Source organism: Hyaena hyaena, unplaced genomic scaffold, assembly GCF_003009895.1.
Source record: "Hyaena hyaena isolate Hyena2069 unplaced genomic scaffold, ASM300989v1 scaffold_279, whole genome shotgun sequence".
Lineage (NCBI taxonomy): Eukaryota > Metazoa > Chordata > Mammalia > Carnivora > Hyaenidae > Hyaena > Hyaena hyaena.
In genome coordinates this window covers 357,624-377,188 of record NW_024080910.1, presented here as the reverse complement: position 1 = coordinate 377,188, position 19,565 = coordinate 357,624, and the positions used below count along the sequence as shown (strand labels likewise).

General features: G+C 39.7%; 1 protein-coding gene across 2 annotated transcripts in view; it reads left to right on the top strand.

Moving 5' to 3' along the window:
* Nucleotides 1-1,096: 1,096 nt before the first annotated feature.
* Nucleotides 1,097-19,565, top strand: part of GOPC (golgi associated PDZ and coiled-coil motif containing) — a 42,970-nt gene continuing 24,501 nt past the window's right edge. For both annotated transcript variants that reach the window (XM_039246037.1, XM_039246036.1), the window contains exon 1: nt 1,097-1,588. In XM_039246037.1, the coding sequence (XP_039101968.1) occupies nt 1,301-1,588 (288 nt within the window). In that variant the 5' untranslated portion in view covers nt 1,097-1,300. The remainder of the gene's footprint in view (nt 1,589-19,565) is intronic.

Below are 19,565 nucleotides of genomic sequence, written 5' to 3'. Positions count from 1 at the left end.
CCTTAGGCAATACAAGAGAGACAATTCTCACCAGCCTACCCTAATGTCTGATTTCTCCTTTCCTAAGACTGGGCTACGCTAGAAGTTGAAAGGAATTGAGCGTAAATAGGGCTAATGGTAAAGAGCAGTTTGTCAACACTCCCAAAGGTACTACAAAATTCAAATTAAAGTTGTAGCTGTTAGGGTTTGACTCACCAGCCTACGAGCTATGCGTGCGTGAGGCTCCAACCTCACTCCTTTTTGTGTTTCCAATGCCTCAATATGGCTCTACACTCAATATATTTATGAATATATATATCTTCGTATTTTTGTTTTTATGAAATGTCACTGTGGGAACACCGTAGTTGTTGAAACATACACTTTTAAAAATAGTTCCTTTGGAAACGTATGACCTGTGGTGTCATAATAAGGATGAAGGCACTGAAGTACTTTAGTACCGAGCGAAGTAAATTTTTGAAACTGAGGCTTCAAGGTTAAAGAATACAACTAAATCAGGCAGCTAACACGTGACAGGGCGCAAGACTCGAACTCAGTCGTGCCTAAGACAAAAGGTCTCGCGTGATTTCAGCGAAACCTCGCCGGCCGCTGTCTTTCAACGCGCAGCTCCAAGCAGATTCCATCCGGAATTCAGGGCCTGGTTTAGCAAGAAGAGCCCGTATGTCCACCCACCTCACCCTCCCCAGGAACTGCAATGAAAGGTAAAACGTGGCCATTGCGCATGCTCACACCGCCCTTCCTTACATGCCCTTCCCCGCCCTGGACGTCACCGCAGCAACTGTCCCAGAGGACTTTAGAACGGCTCCCGCCCACTGTGAAGTCAAGCGGGCGGAAACTGTTCATCTCTGCGACGTGGACACGTTCTCTTCCTCTAGCCTTTCCAACTTGGAAGTCGACACGATGCGCTCCTGTTTCTCGGGGATTCATACTGGAGTTTGCCAGTTGTCAATATGGCCGCTGACGGGCCGGTTCCAAGTAGAGGCTTTTCATAGGCTAAGGTCGCATCCTAGCCCCACCCACTCCGTCCCTCCAGGCTGCGTCCGCCTAAGGTCTTCGCTACGCATGCGCAGCGGGGGCGGGCCGGGAGGTGGGACGGCTTGATTCTTCCGTGTGCCACCGCCGCCGCCTTAGCTTAGCTGCTCTTGCCACTTCTGGGCTGCACTGCCGGCGTTAGCCGCGCGAGGGAAAGGGAGGGGACCGACGGAGCGTGCGTGCGCGGGGGTCCCCGCAGTCCCAGCAGTTCCTCTCGCGCGGGGTGGGCGGCGGGGGTCATCAGCAGTCTGGGGAGGCCCTAGACGGCGCCATGTCGGCGGGCGGCCCGTGCCCGTCAGGAGCCGGAGGGGGCCCCGGGGGCGCCTCCTGCGCCGTGGGGGTCTCCCCCGGCGGGGTATCCATGTTCCGATGGCTGGAGGTGCTGGAGAAGGAGTTCGACAAGGCCTTCGTGGATGTGGATCTGCTCCTGGGGGAGATCGATCCGGACCAGGCGGACATCACTTATGAGGGGCGACAGAAGATGACCAGCCTGAGTTCTTGCTTTGCGCAGCTTTGCCACAAAGCCCAGACTGTGTCCCAAATCAACCACAAACTAGAGGTAAGCTGTGGGCCCTGGAGGAGGTGGCGTTCAACCCAGTCATCAGATCCCATTTAACGCACTGGTGAAACGACCCTAGAAAACTACCCACCAGGGCCCCTGAGCTCAGATGCGACAGGAGAGTGCATGTGTATATGTGTAAAGCAAAGGAGTGAGGTGAGGTTGGAGTAGAAAAAGGGGTGTAGATCGACGTGTGGGTGCCCTGGAGTCCTGTCACCCACCTTCCTAGTATTTCTGTGCGGAGGAAACAGGAACTAATTACACCAGCCTACTTGTACAGACATCATGGAGAAACCTAGGATTTAAGTTCAAAGATTGTCACAAGAATACTTTAGTCCACCTCTCAACATGTGAGTTCTTGTATCGATTCTGACAAACTGGGTTTGTGTATCACCAGACTGATACAGTGTTGATTGTGTTTTGTTTTGTTTTTTTTTAACTATTTCAGGTCATCGTATCTTGTTTCACAAAGACATACTATTTCCTGCATGCATTAACTATTTAAGGGAATTCTATCAAAGCTACTAGGAAAATTTAGTGGGATAAACTGGATAGTATTAGTGCCCTTCTCGGTTTACAGTTGGCCTTTAAATTATAGGCAGATAACCAGGAGAGTTCTCTACAATTTTTCGAAAGACTTATACCATTGAGTGAGGTTTTGTTTGTCCTTTACTATATTTCCCAAAGTCTTGATTTATTTGTGAGAGGATGTGAAGAACGATCATTTGCTGTAGTCTCTAATCTCGGTTGTGGCTGTGGGTGTGGGTGTGGGTGGAGTGGTGGTGGTTCCAGAACCACAAAAAACCTACCACGTTGTGCAGAAAGTTAAATTAATGCATTATTACAACATTTAGAAACATGGCACATTAACATTATTACATAAAGGGCATTTTCTAACTAAATAATTTAACAGAATGGATACTTCATTTTAAAGTAGATAAAAATAGGATAATCGCCGATGTGCAAAGCTCTTTGAACGTGAAGTTTCCCAAGAAATCATCATTGCTATCAGTTACAATGATTTAGAGCGCCCCTTAGATCCAAATCAATATGAATATCAGATATGTGTCCTCTCCTTGATTAGTGGTTAGCATTCTTCCACCTTCCTGTCAGTTAGCCATGGAAAGGGTGGTCTAGTTCATCTTTGATTAGCATGGATGCAAATCGGAGTTTTGTTTCTTCACTGAATGTACTGTTCATTTTTATTCCATTCTTTTTGAAGAGGTTTGAATGGAAGTGCTGATGTGAAGCTAATCACTTCTTGTTCTAGGTATATGAAAAAGATTTTTGATATCTTGATTACTGCTTATTTCTAGAAGATAATTTTTTGGGTAGTAAAAATGCATTTAATGGTTTTTAGAAATAATACTTTAGCTTTAAATACCAGAGCAAGAGCAGCTTTTGCCTCGTGAGAACTTTCATATCATTTCCAACTGCAAGTACCTACTGGGGATTAACAGCTATTAAAAAGTGAAACAATATCTAACTCATTTTTTAAATGACCAGAGGACATTTTCAACAGTTTCATTTTGATGTCAGATATAAAAATCTAATTTTGGAGAAAAAATTATTTTGTGAGTAGGAGATGGTACTCAGTCTTTTTCATCTTTAAATATTTTAGGTGAGTATTCAGAGCTATAATAAATTATGTAAGTTCTTTTTCTCAGGAATTGTAATTGCGTATTCTGACTCCACATCCTGGCTTAGGAGGTGGCGTTATTTCTCAAAATAAGAAACGCTAGCCTGTTGTGATGTGAGCATGTTTCTTCAACATACTTGAAACCCTTGGCTTTAAGATCTTAGAAAATGGGGAAGGAACATTTTGTTTATGTGTTTTTTCAGTTACAGTTGACTTATCTGTGGGGTTGATGTTTCTACAATTGGCAGTGTTTACAGTTTTCATGGAATTGGTTCTGTATTGCTGAGAAGAGAGGTTCATTGTCAGTAGTGCCTTTCACAGTAGACCTGCTGTTGGATTATTTGCAGAATTCCAGAGGTTCATATACTGTTATTAATCTGAGATCTTGAAATCCTTAGAAAAGATTGCCATACTTTCTTGCCCTGTTTTATTTTTTAGTAAGTGGATTGAATTATTTCTATTGTTTTTAAGGCTATGGGCATGAAGATATAACATGTGAGGCCATTTATGATTTGATATAACATGTGTGCACCAAAGTTTAGTGTTTTTACAGATTAATACCTTAAACTATATTACCATAATAAAATTGTTTTAGAATCAAGACACAAATACTTCCAGTATGGGTAACTTATAATATATTTAAATTGGTCTTGAGTATCTTTCCATATTGCCCGTTCTTCTGCCTGCTTATTGTGTCTTTAGGTAATACCATATTTAATATCAATATAGTAGTTAAAACAGTTTTGCCTCAAAAAAGTCAGAGGTTACATTTAAAATTAAGTAATAAATGGCGTGCCTGGATGGCTCAGTCAGTTGAGCGTCTTTCTGACTCTTGATTTTGGCTTGGGTCATCCACCCCTCCAGCCCCCACTCCCACGTTGAGATTCTCTCCCTGTCCTACTTCCCCATGCACAAGCGTGTGCACAGTTCCTCTCTCAAATAAAATGTAAAACATAAAATAAAAATTAAATATAAATGACGCTTATGTGACTACTGCTTGCCATAAGTTATACCTGGGGAGAGGGCTATCTATAAGGGGAAGGGGAGGGCAAAGAATATCAGAATATATTGAGATAGTGCCATTTCAGGGTACTCACATCTCTCTTACACTTCCCACCTGCATGAGAATTTCTGCTGTAGTGAGCCACTTGGTGACAGCTGTGCTGGAATCACAGGTATTGAGTGGGACAGTGGTAAGAGCAGTAGCAGTAGTAATAGTTACAGTAGTGTGTTAGAGTAATACAAAGATGTAGAACCAATACTTTAGAAAAACCCACCTGTCTACCTGGAAATGCAATTTTCTGCCTTTTTATTTACCCCTTTTTTAAAATAACAGCAAGACATAGGCGCATGGGTGGCTCAGTTGGTTAAGTGTCCGACTGAATCTCAACTCAGGTCTTGATCTCAGGGTTGTGAGTTTGAGTCCCGTGTTGGGCTCTGTGCTGGGTATAGAGCCTACTTAAGAAAGAATAAAAAAATAAAAATTAAATGACAGCAAAACAATATATCTTCTGTCACATCTATCTTCTTCTACCTCAGTTGCTGAATCAGTATATCTTTTTAGAGTGATTTCCTGTTCACAACCATCGTAGAGAAACTTTTGGTCTCGAGCCATGTTTATGATGAACTAATGATGTTCTATTCTTTTATGGCTTTAACACTGTCCTTTTTATTAAACAAGTGATGAGGACATTTTGCAGCCTTGAACTTGAAGGTTAATATTGATTCACTGTGTACTTCTGTGCCAGATGCTGTGTTGGGTACTTGGGATACAGTGGAGACCAAAATGGACATAGTTATTCCTGTTACAAAGTTTTGATTCTGTTGGGGGAGTTCATTGGAATAATTATCACATAAGTGTGAAATTCTAACTTTGATGAGTATTATGAAAGGTACATAGTGTAATGGGCGCCTGTTCTGGGGTATCAAGGAAGGCTTCCTCTGGAAGCAACCATTGAGTTAAGACATAAAACATAAGTAGGAATTAATTAGGCCAAGACAAGCAGGAATATCATTCAACATTTCAGTTAAGAAAACAAAGTGGAACACACCTGTGATGGGTAGGTGATAATGCACTTGAAGAACTGAAAGAGAGTTGGTATGTGTTGTCAGAGCAGATGGCCAAAGAAGTGAGATGCAAGGTAAGATTGAACAAGTAGCTAGGGACAATATCTACGTGATTTTATAAGCCATGCAATAGATTTGGGAGCTCTCTCATACCAGTGGGAGATGTTTTACACTAGATGGTAACCGGGGTGCCTGGGTTGCTCAGTTGGTTGAGCATCTGACTTTGGCTCAGGTCATGATCTCACAGTTCATAAGTTTGAGCCCCGCGTCGGGCTCTGTGTCTGAAGCCTGCTTCTGATTCTGTATCCCTTTCTGTCTCTACCCCTCCCTTGCTCGTGCTCTGTCTCTCACAAAAGCAAAATAAGCATTAAACATTTTTAAAAATAAATAAACTAGATGGTAACCTCGGATATGAGATTAGCATAGCTCACTGGGTCTAGGGTAAGGAGAGAGTTTTGGATAATGACAAGAATGAATGCAGGAAGTCCTTTAGGAGATTCTTATTTTGATCCATATGAGAGGACAGTCATGCAGGTAGGGTAGTGAGATGGAGGTGACAGAACAAGAGAGGTTTGGGAGGTAAAAATAAATAGTCTAGAAATGGATTGGAGGGATGAGGGAATTTCGGATGACTCCAAGATGCCAGTTGGCTGGATAGATGGATGGCTGTGAGTTATTAGTAACAGTAGCTATATTGCTAACCTTACTAATCAATTAGGACTGGCCAGTCTCTTCTCTGAGTGTTTTGCTTATATTGATTCATCTAATTCTCACAACAGTTCTGTGTGATAGGTTTACTATTATTATTCCCATTTTACCGGGGATTAAGTAAGGGGACCAAGGCTCATAACTAGAGAAACCAGTTTCTCCAAAAACACACATTTATACCTGATGGGGGAAAGAGGATGTGGAGAGAAAAGCAGGGCAGAAAGAGTGAGTGTGGCTGGATAGATAGCAGGAAGGAGGAGTGTAGAGTTCCAGGGAGGTATTGTTATATGAAAAACATAAATGTGTATAAGCCAATGAGAAGCATTTAGTTGAGAGGAGAGCTGAATATTCTAGTGAAAGAGAAGGAGAAATTGTATTAGTAAGGTTTCTGAATGAAGACGAGATCCAAGATACATGTAGAGAGAATGGCCTCACATTGAAAGCCCAGCTGTTAAACTTTGAGGGAGAAGGAGATGGTGGGAGCAGGAGGTGGGAGGTTAAGAGTTTTTGTCTGATGGCTTCTTTATTCTCTTTGAAATTGGAGCCTGGGACAACTGCTGAAAGTGGGTGAGAGTAAGAGCTTGGAGAGAGTGAAAAGATTTGAAACAGTTATGGAAGAGTGGGAGAGCAGTTGGCCAGAGAAATAGAAGGACTGCCAGTCAATGTGAGAGACTTATTTGGAGTTAGTTGTCATAAATTCATGGTACAACCAGTCTGCCCTGTTGTGTGACTTTCTCCAACAATACATGTTTAGTAATAAGCACAGTAATGAGAGTAATTACTATCCAGTATTGTAGCAAGGAGTTTGCTATGTTGACAAGAGTGTTACTGAAATGAAAATGATACTGGGGATGAAGAAAAGGAGATAATCTTCCATTAAAGAAGTAGAAACAGGATTTAATAATTAAAGTAAGGGCAGAGGATGAGGACAAGGAGGGGTTAAGGATGCCACCACATTTCTGTTTGACAAATGGATTAGATGGTAGCTGTTTGAGTATAATAGTTTCCCCCAAAATTCATGTATACCCAGAACCTTAGAGTGTGACCTTATTTCCAAATAATAATTTAAGTATAAAGATAAGATCATAACCTATTAGACTGGACCCAAAGTCCAGTGAGATTGTCCTGATAAGAGACACTCAGGACACACAGGTACACTGAGATGAAGGCTATGTGGAGAAGGAATCAGAGATTGGGGTGAATTGTCTGTAGTCTGAGAAATGCCAAGGATTGTTGTCAGTCACCAGAAGCTAGGAGACATGCATAGAACTGTTTCTCCTTCAGGGTATCCAGAAGGAAATAGGCCTGCCAATATCTTGGTTTTGAGCTCTTGGCATCCTAAACTGTGAGAGAATAAATTTTTGTTCTTTTAAGCCATTGAGTTTATGGTGATTTGTTATGTTAGCCCTAGGACACTTACACCATTTACTGAAGTAAAGAATCCAGGAGAAGGAGCAAATCTGGCAGGAAAGATGAGTTTAGGAGATTGTATTTAGTTAAGGTTCTTATCCTTTCTTGCATATTCCTAAACTAGTGTCCTAATTGCCCCCTTTAAGCCATCCTTTCATTGTCAAAATCATTCTTTTTTTTAAAGTATTTTTTAAAATGTTTATTTTAGAGAGAGAGCATGCACACATGTGAGTAGGGGAGGGGAAGAGAGAGGGAGAGCATCCCAAGCAGTCTCTGTGTTGTCAGCGCAGAGCCCATCATGGGCTTGATCTCCCAAACTGTGAAATCATGACCTGAGTGCAAGTCAGGAGTTGGACACTCAACTGACTGAGCCACCAAGGGACCTCCCCACTCTTTTTTTAAGTTGTATTTATTTATTTTGAGAGAGAAAGAGTGAGCACAAGTGGGGGAGGGTAGAGAAAGAGGGAGAGAGAGGATCCCAAGTAGGCTCTGTGCTTCATCACACAGCCTGAAATGGGGCTGGAACTCACAAACCTAGAGATCATGACCTGAGCCGAAATCAAGATTGGATGCTCAGAAGAGGAGCCAAGATGGTGGAACAGCTGGAAGTTTTTTTTCTGTCTCACTTCTATGAAATACAGCCAGATCAACATTAAACCATCCTGCATACCTAGAAAACTAATTTGAGGATTAACACAACAGTCTACACAACCTGAACCACAGAACTCAGTAGGTATGGGGCACGGAGAGGTGAACTAGGAGAGAGAGAAGCTGCAAAGGGCAGGGAGCTGTTTTTGCTTGTGGAGAGAGGATGGAAATAGGGGTAGAGCACAGGAAAAGCACCCTCCACAAAAGCAGCTGGAGAGAAAGTGGAAAAGTGGAAACAGCTGCAAGAGACTGTAAAAAGAGGAGAAAGGAGAGGGCTTAAATTCCATTAAGAATCTATAAACGGGGAGTGCAGAGTCTGAAACTCTGCAGCTCAATACCTGATGGTGCTCTGATGGGAAGGGTGAATCCCTAGGAGCAGAGTGGGTTCCAGGAGGTCCTTGGGCCATGCGGAGAGAAGCAGGTCCACTGCTAGAAGGACATTTGGTAGAGGCTGTGTAGCCACCCAGTGCCAGCAGACCCCAGAGAACAACCACATTCACTGGTGCTGGAACAAGGTCGTTAAGGGTGAAGCCTGATGCCAGATGTGTGTTGTGAATTTCCATAACCCCTGAAATGCTGCTTCTATATGATCATGTGAACTTTATCTGGGGCAGGCTGGCACCCAGCCTCAGTCTCTGGGCATTGGCAGCAGCACAGTCCCGAGAACATTCTAGGGTGCAGCTGGCACCTGGCCATTGCTTGGTGAGACCCTCCCCCAGAAGGTCTGAGTGGGTCAAAGCTGCAGTCACTTAGAAGTGAGGGGTAGGGAAACACAGCCACATCTGAGATAAAACTCAGGAGGGAGGTGCCGCCTGGCAACCTGACGGCTTGTTCATGGACAGTGTAAACTTGGGGAGTGGATGGAAGCGAGAGACAAAGGAGAGGTGTGCAGTTGCTGGTCACGGAGAGCACAGAGTTCTGATACTAGAGACTGGGTAGCTGAGTGATACCACTTTCACCCTGCTCGCACATGCGTATACACAGCTACAGGCACCAGTACAATCCACACCAGTAAGCTAAGCAGCACCATCTAGAGGAGAACAGAGTTGTTACACTAAGCCCCACCCAACTGGGCCAACCTGGCTCTTCAGGAACACCACAGACCTCTCCGCTGCTTAGTTTATGGACTATAAAGTGCTTCGTAGTTTGACTTCTAGGGGAAAACGATGTAACATCAATCATATTTCAGTCTGTTCGCTGGTCCATCTATTCAATTTTTTTTAATGTTTTATTTATTTCTGAGAGAGAGACAGAGAGAGCGAGCAAGAGAGAGCGTGAGCAGGGGAGGGTCAGAGAGAGAGGGAGATACAGAATCTGAAACAGGCTCCAGGCTCTGAGCTAGCTGTCAGCACAGAGCCTGATGCGGGGCTCGAACCCACAAACCACGCGATCATGACCTGGGCCAAAGTCGGATGCTTAACCAACTGAGCCACCCAGGTGCCCCTCAGGTGTTTTTTTTTTGTTTGTTTGTTTGTTTTAGTTTCCTTTATTTGAATAGAGAAAGAAAAATTTATTTTTATTTTCAATTTTTATTAAAAATATTTTTCTCCAGTTTTTTCTACTAATTTTTTAACTTTTTTGTAAAATTTTTCAAATTCTGTTTTCCATCATTTCAATTTATTCTATTTCATTGTATTCATTTTCTCAAATTTTCAAACATTTTCCTTTTTTTCCCTTTTTTCTTGTTTTTTCCTGTTTTTTTCTCCCCCCCCCCCACTTTTCTCTAATCAATCAGTCTCCTTTCAGTAAACAGACCAAAACACACCTAGGATTTAGCATCATTTACTTGATTTGTGTGTGTGTGTGTGTGTTATTTTTAATTTTTTAATTTTAACTTTTTTTTATGGTATTAAATCCTTTCCTTCCTTCAAAATGATGAAATGAAGTAATTCACCCCAAAAGAAAGAGCAGGAGGAAGTGACAGCCAGTGACTTAACCAAGATGTCTGAACCAGAATTTAGAATCACGATAATAAGAATACTACCTGGGGTCGAAAATAGATTAGAATCCCTCTCTGTGGAGATAGACGAAGTAAAAGCTAGTCAGGATGAAATAAAAATTGCTATAACTGGGCTGAAATCTCAAATGGATGCCATGGCAGCAAGGATGGTTGAGGAAGGGCAGGTTAATCAGCAATATAGAGGACAAACTTATGGGGAATAATGAAGCAGAAAGAAAGAGGGAGACTAAGGCAAAAGAGCACGATTTAAGAATAAGAGAAACCAGTTACTTGTTATAAAGGAACAATATCAGAATCAGAGGGGTCTCTGAAGATGAAGAGAGAGAAAAAGTGTTAAAAGGGTTATGTGAGTAAATCATAGTGGAAAACTTTCCTAACCTAGGGAAAGACACAGACATCAAAATCCAGGAAGCACAGAGGACTCCCACAAGATTCAACATAAACCGACCATCAATAAGGCATATCATAGTCAAATTAACAAAATACTCAGGCAAGGAAAGAATCATGAAAGCAGCAAGAGAAAAAAAGTACTTAATCTATAAGGGGAGACAGATCAGGTTTGCAGAAGACCTATCCACAGAAACTTGACAGGTCAGAAAGGAGTTGTAGGGTCTATTCAACGTACTGAATTGTAAAAATATGCAGCCAAGAATTCTTTATCAGCAAGGCTATCATTCAAAATAGAAGGAGAGATTAAAAGTTTCCCAGACAAACAAAAATTAAAGGAGTTTGTGACTACTAAACCAGCCCTGCAAGAAATTTTAAGGGGGACCCTTTGAGGAGAGAAAAGACGGGGGAAAAAAAAAAAGACCAAAAGCAACAAAGACTAGAAAGGACCAGAGAACACCACCAGAAACTCCAACTCTACGAGAGACATAATGGCAGTAAACTCATGTCATTCAGTACTCACTCTAAATGTCAGTGGACTAAATTCTCCAATCAAAAGACATAGGGTAACAGAATGGATAAGAAAATAAGATCCATCTATATGCTGTTTACCACAGACCCACTTTAGACCTAAAGACACCTTCAGATTGAAGGTAAGGGGATAGATAACCATCTATCATTCTAATGATTGACAAAAGAAAGCCAGAGTAGCCATACTTCTATCACACAATCTAGACTTTAAAATAAAGACTGTAACAAGAGGTGAAGAAGGGCATTATATCATAGGGGGTCTATGCACAGACCTAACAGTTGTAAACATTTATGCCCCAAATATGAAAGCACCCAAATATATAAATCAATTAATCACAAACATAAAGGAACTCATCGATAATAATACCATAATAGTAGGGGACTTCAACACCTTACAGCAATGGACGGATCATCTAAACAAAAAATCAACAAGGAGACAATGGCTTTGAATGACACGCTGGACCAGATGGACTTAACAGATATGTTTAGAACATTTCGTCCTAAAGCAGCAGAATATACATTCTTCTCCAGTGTACATGGAATGTTCTCCAGGATAAATCACATATTGAGACACAAATCAGCCTTCAACAGGTACAAAAAGATCATACCATGTATATTTTCAGACCACAATGCTATGAAACTCAAAATCAACCACAAGAAAAAATTTGGAAAGATACCAAATACTTGGAGACTAAAGAACATCATACTAAAGAATTAATGGGCTAATCAAAAAGTTAAAGAGGAAATTAAAAAGTACATGGAAGGGGCACCTGGGTGGCTCAGTCGGTTAAGTGTCTGACTTCATCTGAGGTCATGACCTCCCAGTTCGTGGGTTCAAGCCCTGCGTTGGGCTCTGTGCTGACAGCTAGCTCAGAGCCTGGAGCCTGTCTTCGGATTCTGTGACTCCCTCTCTCTCTGTGACCCTCCCCTGCTCATGCTGTATCTATCTCTCAAAAATAAATAAAACATTTAAAACATTTTTTAATAAAAAATTTAAAAAGTACATGGAAGCCAATGAAACCCCAAACCTCTGGGACACAGCAAAGGTGGTCATAAGAGGGAACTATATAGCAATCCAGGCCTTCCTAAAGAAAAAAGGTCTCAGACACACAACCTAACCATACACCTTAAAGAGCTAGAAAAAGAACAGCCAGTAAAACCCAAACCAGCAGAAGACAGGAAATAAAGATTAGAGCAGAAATGAGTGTTATCAAAATTAAAAAAAAAAAAAGTAAAACAGATCACTGAAAGCAGGAGCTGGTTCTTTGAAAGAATTAGCAAAACTGATAAACTGCTAGCCAGTTTGATCAAAAAGAAAAAGCAAAGAACCCAAATAAATAAAATCAAGAATGAAAGAGGAGAGATCACAACCAACACAGCAGAAATACAAACAGTAATAAGAAAATTTTATGAGCCACTATAGGCCAATAAAATGGGCAATCTGGAAGATATGGACCAATTCCTAGAAACATAAACTATCAAAACTGAAACCGGAAGAAATCGAAAATTTGAACAGACCCATAATCAGAAAAGAAATCAAATTAGTAATCAAAAGTCTCCCAAAAAACAGGAGTCCAGGGCCAGATGGCTTTCCGGGGTAATTCTGCCAAATATTTAAGAAGAGTTAATATCTATTCTCTTGAAGCTGTTCCAAGAAATAGAAATGGAAGGAAAACTTCCAAACTCTTTCTATGAAGCCATCATTACCTTGAATCCAAAACTAAAAACTCCACTAAAAAGGAGAACTATAGACCAATTTCCCTGATGAACATGGATGCAAAAATCCTCAACAAGATACTAGCCAACTGATTCAACAATACATTAAAAAAATTATTCACCACAACCAAATGGGATTTATACCTAGGATGCAAGGCTGGTTCAATATCCACAAAACAATCAATGTGATTCATCACATCAATAAAAGAAAGGAGAAGAACCACATGATCCTCTCAATAAGTACAGAGAAAGCATTTGACAAAATACAGCATCCTTTCCTAATTAAAACCCTCAAGAAAGTAGGGATAGAAGGATCATACCTCAAGATCATAAGAGCTTTTCCTAAAGTCAGGAATATGATAAGGATGTCCTCTCTTACCACTGTTATTCAACATAGTATTGGAAGTTTAAGCCTCAGCTGTCAGACAACACAAAGGAATAAAGGCATCCAAATCGGCCCGCAGGAGGTCAAACTTTCACCCTTCACATATGACATGATACTCTATATGGAAAGCCCAAAAGATTGCACCAAAAAACTGCTAGAACTGACCCATGAATTCAGTAAAGTAGCAGGATATAAAATCAATGCACAGAAATCGGTTGCATTCCTATACACCAGCAATGAAACAACAGAACGAGAAATCAAGGAACTGATCCCATTTACAATTGCACCAAAAACCATAAAATACCTAGGAATAAGTCTAATGAAAGAGATGAATAATCTATACACTGAAGACTATAGAAAGCATATGAAAGAAATTAAAGAGGACATAAAAACGGAAAAATATTCCATGCTCATGGATAGGAAGAAAAAATATTGTTAAAATGTCAATACTACCCAATGCAGTCTACATATTTAATGCAATCCTTATCAAAATAGCACCACCATTCTTCACAGGGCTAGAACAAACAGTCCTAAAATTTGTATGGAACCAGAAAAGACCCTGAATAGCCAAAGCAATCTTGAAAAAGAAAACCAACACAGGAGGCATCACAGTCCTGGATTTAAACTCTATTACAAAGCTGTAGTCATCAAGACAGTATGGTACTGGCACAAGAACAGACACTCAGATCAGTAGAACAGAATAGAGAACCCAGAAATGGACCCACAAGTGTAAGGCCAACTAATCTTTGACAAAGCAGGAATGAATATTCAATGGAATAAAGATAGTCTCTTCAGCAAGTGGTGCTGGGAAAACCTGACAGCGACATGCAGAAAAATGATCCTGGACCACTTTCTTACACCATACACAAAAATAAACTCAAAATGGATGAAAGACCGAAATTTAAGACAGGAAGTCCTCAAAATCCTTGAGGAGAAAGCAGGCAAGAACCTCTTTGACCTTGGCCATAGCAGCTTCTTACTCAACACATCTCTGGAGACAAGGGAAACAAAAGCAAAAATGAACTACTGGCGCCTCATCAAAATAAAAATCTTCTGCGAAGGAAACAATCAGCAAAACTTTTTTTAAAAAGCAGCCAATGGAATGGGAGAAGATATTTGCAAATGACATATCAGATAAAGGGTTAGTATCCAAACTCTATAAAGAACTTACCAAACTCAAACCCAAAAAACAAATAATCCAGTGAAGAAATGGGCTAAAGACATGAGCAGATACTTCTCCAAAGAAGACATCCAGATGGCCAACACACACATGAAACAATGCTTAGCGTCAGTCGTCATCAGGAAAATACAAATCAAAACCACAATGGGATACCATCTCACACTTGTCAGAATAGCTAACATTAACAACTCAGGCAACAACAGATGTTGGCAGGGATGCAGAGAAAAAGGATCTCTTTTACACTGCTGGTGGGAATGCAAACTAGTCCATCCACTCTAGAAAACAATATGGAGATTGCTCAAAAAATTAAAAATAGAACTACCCTACAAACCAGCAGTTTCATTTCTAGGTATTTATCCAGGGGATATAGGTATGCTGTCTTGAAGGGGCACATGCGCCCCAATGTTTATAGCAGCGCTATCAACAATAGCCACAGTATGGAAAGAGTCCAGATGTCCATTGGCGGATGAATGTATAAAAAAGATGTGGTATATATATTAAATGTTATATATATATATATAAAATGAAGTATTATTTGGCAATCAAAAAGAATGAAATTGTGCCATTTGCAACTATGTGGATGGAACTAGAGGGTATTATGCTAAGCGACGTTAGAGAAAGACATACTGTATTCTTTTGCTCATGTGAGGACTTTAAGATATAAAACAGATGAACATAAGAGAAGGGAGCAAAAGTAATATAAAAACGGAGGGGGACAAAAACATAAGAGACTCTTAAATATGGAGAACAAACAGAGGGTTGCTGGAGGGGTTGTGGAGGGGGGATGGGCTAAATGGGTAAGGGGGATTAAGGTATCTACTCCTGAAATCATTGTTGCACTATATGCTAACTAAGTTGGATATAAATTTAAATTTTAAAAATTAATTAAATAAAAATTTTAAAAATGTTTTTATCTAACAACAACAAAAAGAATTGGACACTCAACTGACTGAGCCACCCAGTTGCCCGTCATTGTCCAAATCATTCTAAAACATGTCGTTTTAATGGTTCATACCAAAAAAGGGCAACTCTGATTTTGGTCACTCTTCTTTTACTTCTTTTACTTATACTTCCCTTTTACTTACTGGCTAAAATTCAAACTCAGGCATGGTGGTCAATGCCCAGTGTGTCTGCCCTTTTGTCACCTCTTATTAGCTCCTTTGGCCTCTCAATAAAACTGGTCTGTTTGTAGCTCTCTAAATAGGCCTTGCTCTTGCATGGCATCAGTACTTTAACATAGGCTTTTGTGTATAATGCCTTCTCTGTTCCCTTTGTCTACAGTATGAAACACCCACTCATCTTTCAAGATATCACTTACATCACCATTTCTGTGAAGGCTTCCCTTACGGCATTTATCTCTGCTCTGTATAGGCACCTTCAACTCACCTTTAACTCACTTGGACTGTTAAATTTGTTATGTTGTCCTGTCATTAGTAGTTGCCACATCTCTCTACCTCTAGAAGGTAATCTCTTTGAGGGTCAAGACTATATTTTAGGTGAAATAATATCAAGTGCTTTGTGAAAGCTGACTTTAGAGGGGAACATTATCTCTTTATGAACTCATTTTGGTGTCTAGGAATTGGTGTTTTTCTCTATAGTGCTTTCAAACTTTATGGAGTAATGAGTAATTCCTTTGAGTATGGATATCTGGTTAACTGAGGTGTGGATTACAGAATTATTGTTCGGCCCCTTTTTAAAATTTGAAATTTGAAACTCACATTAAATACCAACCTTTCTGACCTGTTTACATCCCTGTCTCGCTTGCAAGGGGTTTTCATTTCTTAGACTTTTCCCTTCTCTATACATTAGCTGATCTCTTTAGTACTCAAGTAAATTTCTCCTTTCTGACTGAGTTTTTCACTGCTTTTTAAAAAATTTTTTTATTTAAATTCTAATTAACGTACAGTGTAATACTAGTTTCAGGTGTAGATGATAGTGATTCAGCACTTCCATGGATCACCCAGAATTTCACTTCCTTTTTTTTTCACACCATTTTGAATTAGTACATCATACACGCCTCTATAACAGTGCTTATGACACTCTGTCATAATTGGAAGTGTGATTTTATCTCTTTTTACCAGAGAGTGAAATTCTGAAGGGTAGAATCCATGTCTTAACTCATATGTTTTTGTCTCCAGATCCTGGCACACAGTGTATACTCAAATATTTATTTAAATGCATAAATTATTTGAAACACTTTTAGTGTCCTGCCATGAATCCTCAAAGATTACCAGTAATCATTCTATAATACAGATTTCATGAGATCTGGGTTGGTGTCTGTCTATATCCATGGTATCTAACACCATGTCCAGCACATTGTTGAATGACTAAATCTGCAGGTTCATTTATTCCCCTGGTATGTGGTTTGCAAGGATATGATTTGTAAGTTAATCTTTCATGGTATTCCACTTTAAGAAAAATTTGAAACTGTGGCTAAAAGTAACATTAAACATTCATACTGTGTGTATGGATTCAGTGCACTTGTGATATTTCTAGAACATAGGGTAGCTTGATTCTCTTCACCCTACCTCCAGTTTGATTGTAGAGCAAATCTGTTAACATGAAAATGGAAACAGGAAACGTTTTGTGTTGTTTGGAACTTCATTTTGAAGTTAATGTCAAAGTAATTTAACTTTCAAAAATACTTCACAGGGAGAGGGCACTTGTTGGGATGAGCACTGGGTGTTATATGGAAACCAACTTGACAATAAACTATTTAAGAAAAAAAAAACTACCAAAACTCTCCTGAGCTTTGAAATAAAAAACAAAATTCTTTAAATAAAAAAAAATACATCATAGATTTATCTGTTTCTTTTTGAAATCCCTCCAGCCCTAGTTCATTCACTTTGTCTTCTGTATTATACAGAGCTGCCTTTTTTAAAACATCAATTTGATTATGTTGTTTTGCTTAAAATTCCCCAATTATACTATGAATAAAATTCAAACTTCTTTTGATGGCTGTCAAGCTCTGTATGATCTGACCTCTGGATATTTCTTCAATGACATGTCCTACCATTCTTTTCTCATATTTTGTATGGTGCAGTCACATGGGCCTCCCTTCAGACTCAGAGACTACAGTTCTCAAACTTTCCGTCTCAGGACCCCTCTCTACTCTACAAATTATGAAGTCCCCAAAATGTAGATTATGTCTATAGGCATTTACTGTATTAGATATTAAAACTGAGAAAACTTTTAAATACTTCCTGCAACAGTTGAAAATAGTAAGTCTATTATATGTTCATATAAATACCATTTTAATGAGATTTTTGAATAACTTTTCAAAAAAAAAGAATAGCACTGTTTTACATTTAAGATTAATTTTTAAATATCTGGCTTACTAGTAGAGAGCTGGATTCTCATATCTGCTTCTGCCTTCAAACATTTGTGATAGGAGGTATGGGTTGTAGCATAGAAAGGTTGACCTCACAGAGATACACAGTTTGATAAGGGAAGAGTATTTTAATAACCTTTTTAGATGTGGATATTTTTCTTTGATATTTAAAGGTAATTTCTTGGGGTGGCTGGGTGGCTTAGTCCGTTAAGCATCTGGCTTTTTGGTTTCGGCTCAGATCATGATCTCACAGGTCATGAGTTTGAGTCCTACTTCGGGCTCTGCAGTGACAGTGTGGAGTCTGCTTGGAATTCTCTTATCCTTTTCTCTCTCTCCCTCCCCGCTGTGCCCTCTCTTTCTCTCTCAAAATAAATAAGCTTTTTTTTTTTAAAGAAACAGTAATTTCTTAAAGGTTAGTTATAATGTGGAGTCTAAAACTCTTATCAAGTTTTCATCCACTGTTACACTAAAATACATTGGTCTATGTATGTAGTCATTGAATGGATCTTTTACTGAGTCCTGATGTTAACATTATGGATTGGTCATTTTGAAAATACTGGTTTGCTGAGTTATGCACATTTTCTAAATGTGGGTATACCTCATACAGTATTTAAAAAATCACATTTGTTGGGGTGCCTAGGTGACTGTCAGTTAAGCATCCGACTTTGGCCTAGGTCATGATCTCACTGTTCATGGGCTTGCGCCCTGTGTTGGGCTCCGTGCTCACAGCTCAGAGTCTGGAATCTGCTTTGGATTCTGTGTCTCCTTCTCTCTCTGCTTCTCCCCTGCTTGCTTTCTGTATCTCAAAAATAAACATTAAAAAAATTTTTTTAAATCTTATTTGTTAATATCACCAGTCTCATCAGAAAGTCTTTGTGTTTGGAAGCTGTCAAGCTTCAATTTTTCTAAAATTCTAATTTTCATTTGAAAACACAGATTCTTATCATTGGCAATAAATGCTCTCAGTTGTTTGCCTTGAAGTGACAGATTCGCTTAAACATTCTCAAGAATATGTCTACCAAATATATTAATCTGAGTAATGTATTTGTTCTTTTTAAAAAAATTTTAATGTTTATTTTTGAGAGAGAGAGACAGAACATGGAGCCTGGGAGACGTAGAGAGAGAAAGACACAGAATTTGAAACAGGCTCCAGGCTCCGAGCTGTCAGCACAGAGCTTGACGTGGGGCTGGAACTCAGAAACTGTGATATCCTGACCTGAACTCAAGCCAGATGCTTGAGCCACCCAGACATCTCTGTTCTTCTTTCCAGTAAAAATGGTGTTCCATGAAAAAAAGAGTTTGGTGTTGCAACTCAAGCAAATGCATAAGTGGTTTTTCTTGGGACAACATGATTTGATATGCAACATATACGTTCTGTGTACACTTCCCATTTCATCACAGAGAATGTTAAAAGGAAGTACTCAAGGGTTGAGATTTTTAAAACTCTATAATTTTTATTGCCTCATCACGGGCATTCTCAAATGATGAACTTTTTGGGTTTTTTTTAGCTGCATGCATATAGTAGCTTGGACTCAAATGCTTTCATTTTACTCATCATCTCTTTTGCACCTTCAGTACAAATGTCATCATGGTGAAAAAGACAAATAATGTTTTATTAGTATTAAAATACTTTTGACCTTGTGGATGGCCTGAAAAGGTCCCACAGGCCTGTGAGAACTGCTCCTCTGACAGTAACCGGAACACTCTAAGAAGAGTAGCCATACTCTCCCACCACACTAATTCCCTTCTTTTAGTTTCTTTCATACAGCTTACACTTTGTAAGTACGTGTTATATTACTTGCTTTGTAATGACCTTGGACAAGTGGTTGGCATGTGGTTGGTGGTTGATGAATACTTGTTAAATGAATGTAGTTTAGAAACAAAAATAAGTTTTCTGGTCTTAAACTGCAGAGCAGTGTGTAGAGGAATGATGACGGATACAGTTAGTGGTCCTTTATGCTTGGATTGAGGGAATTGGAATGAATAGGTAGTTTTCTCACAGAACTTTTGTAAAC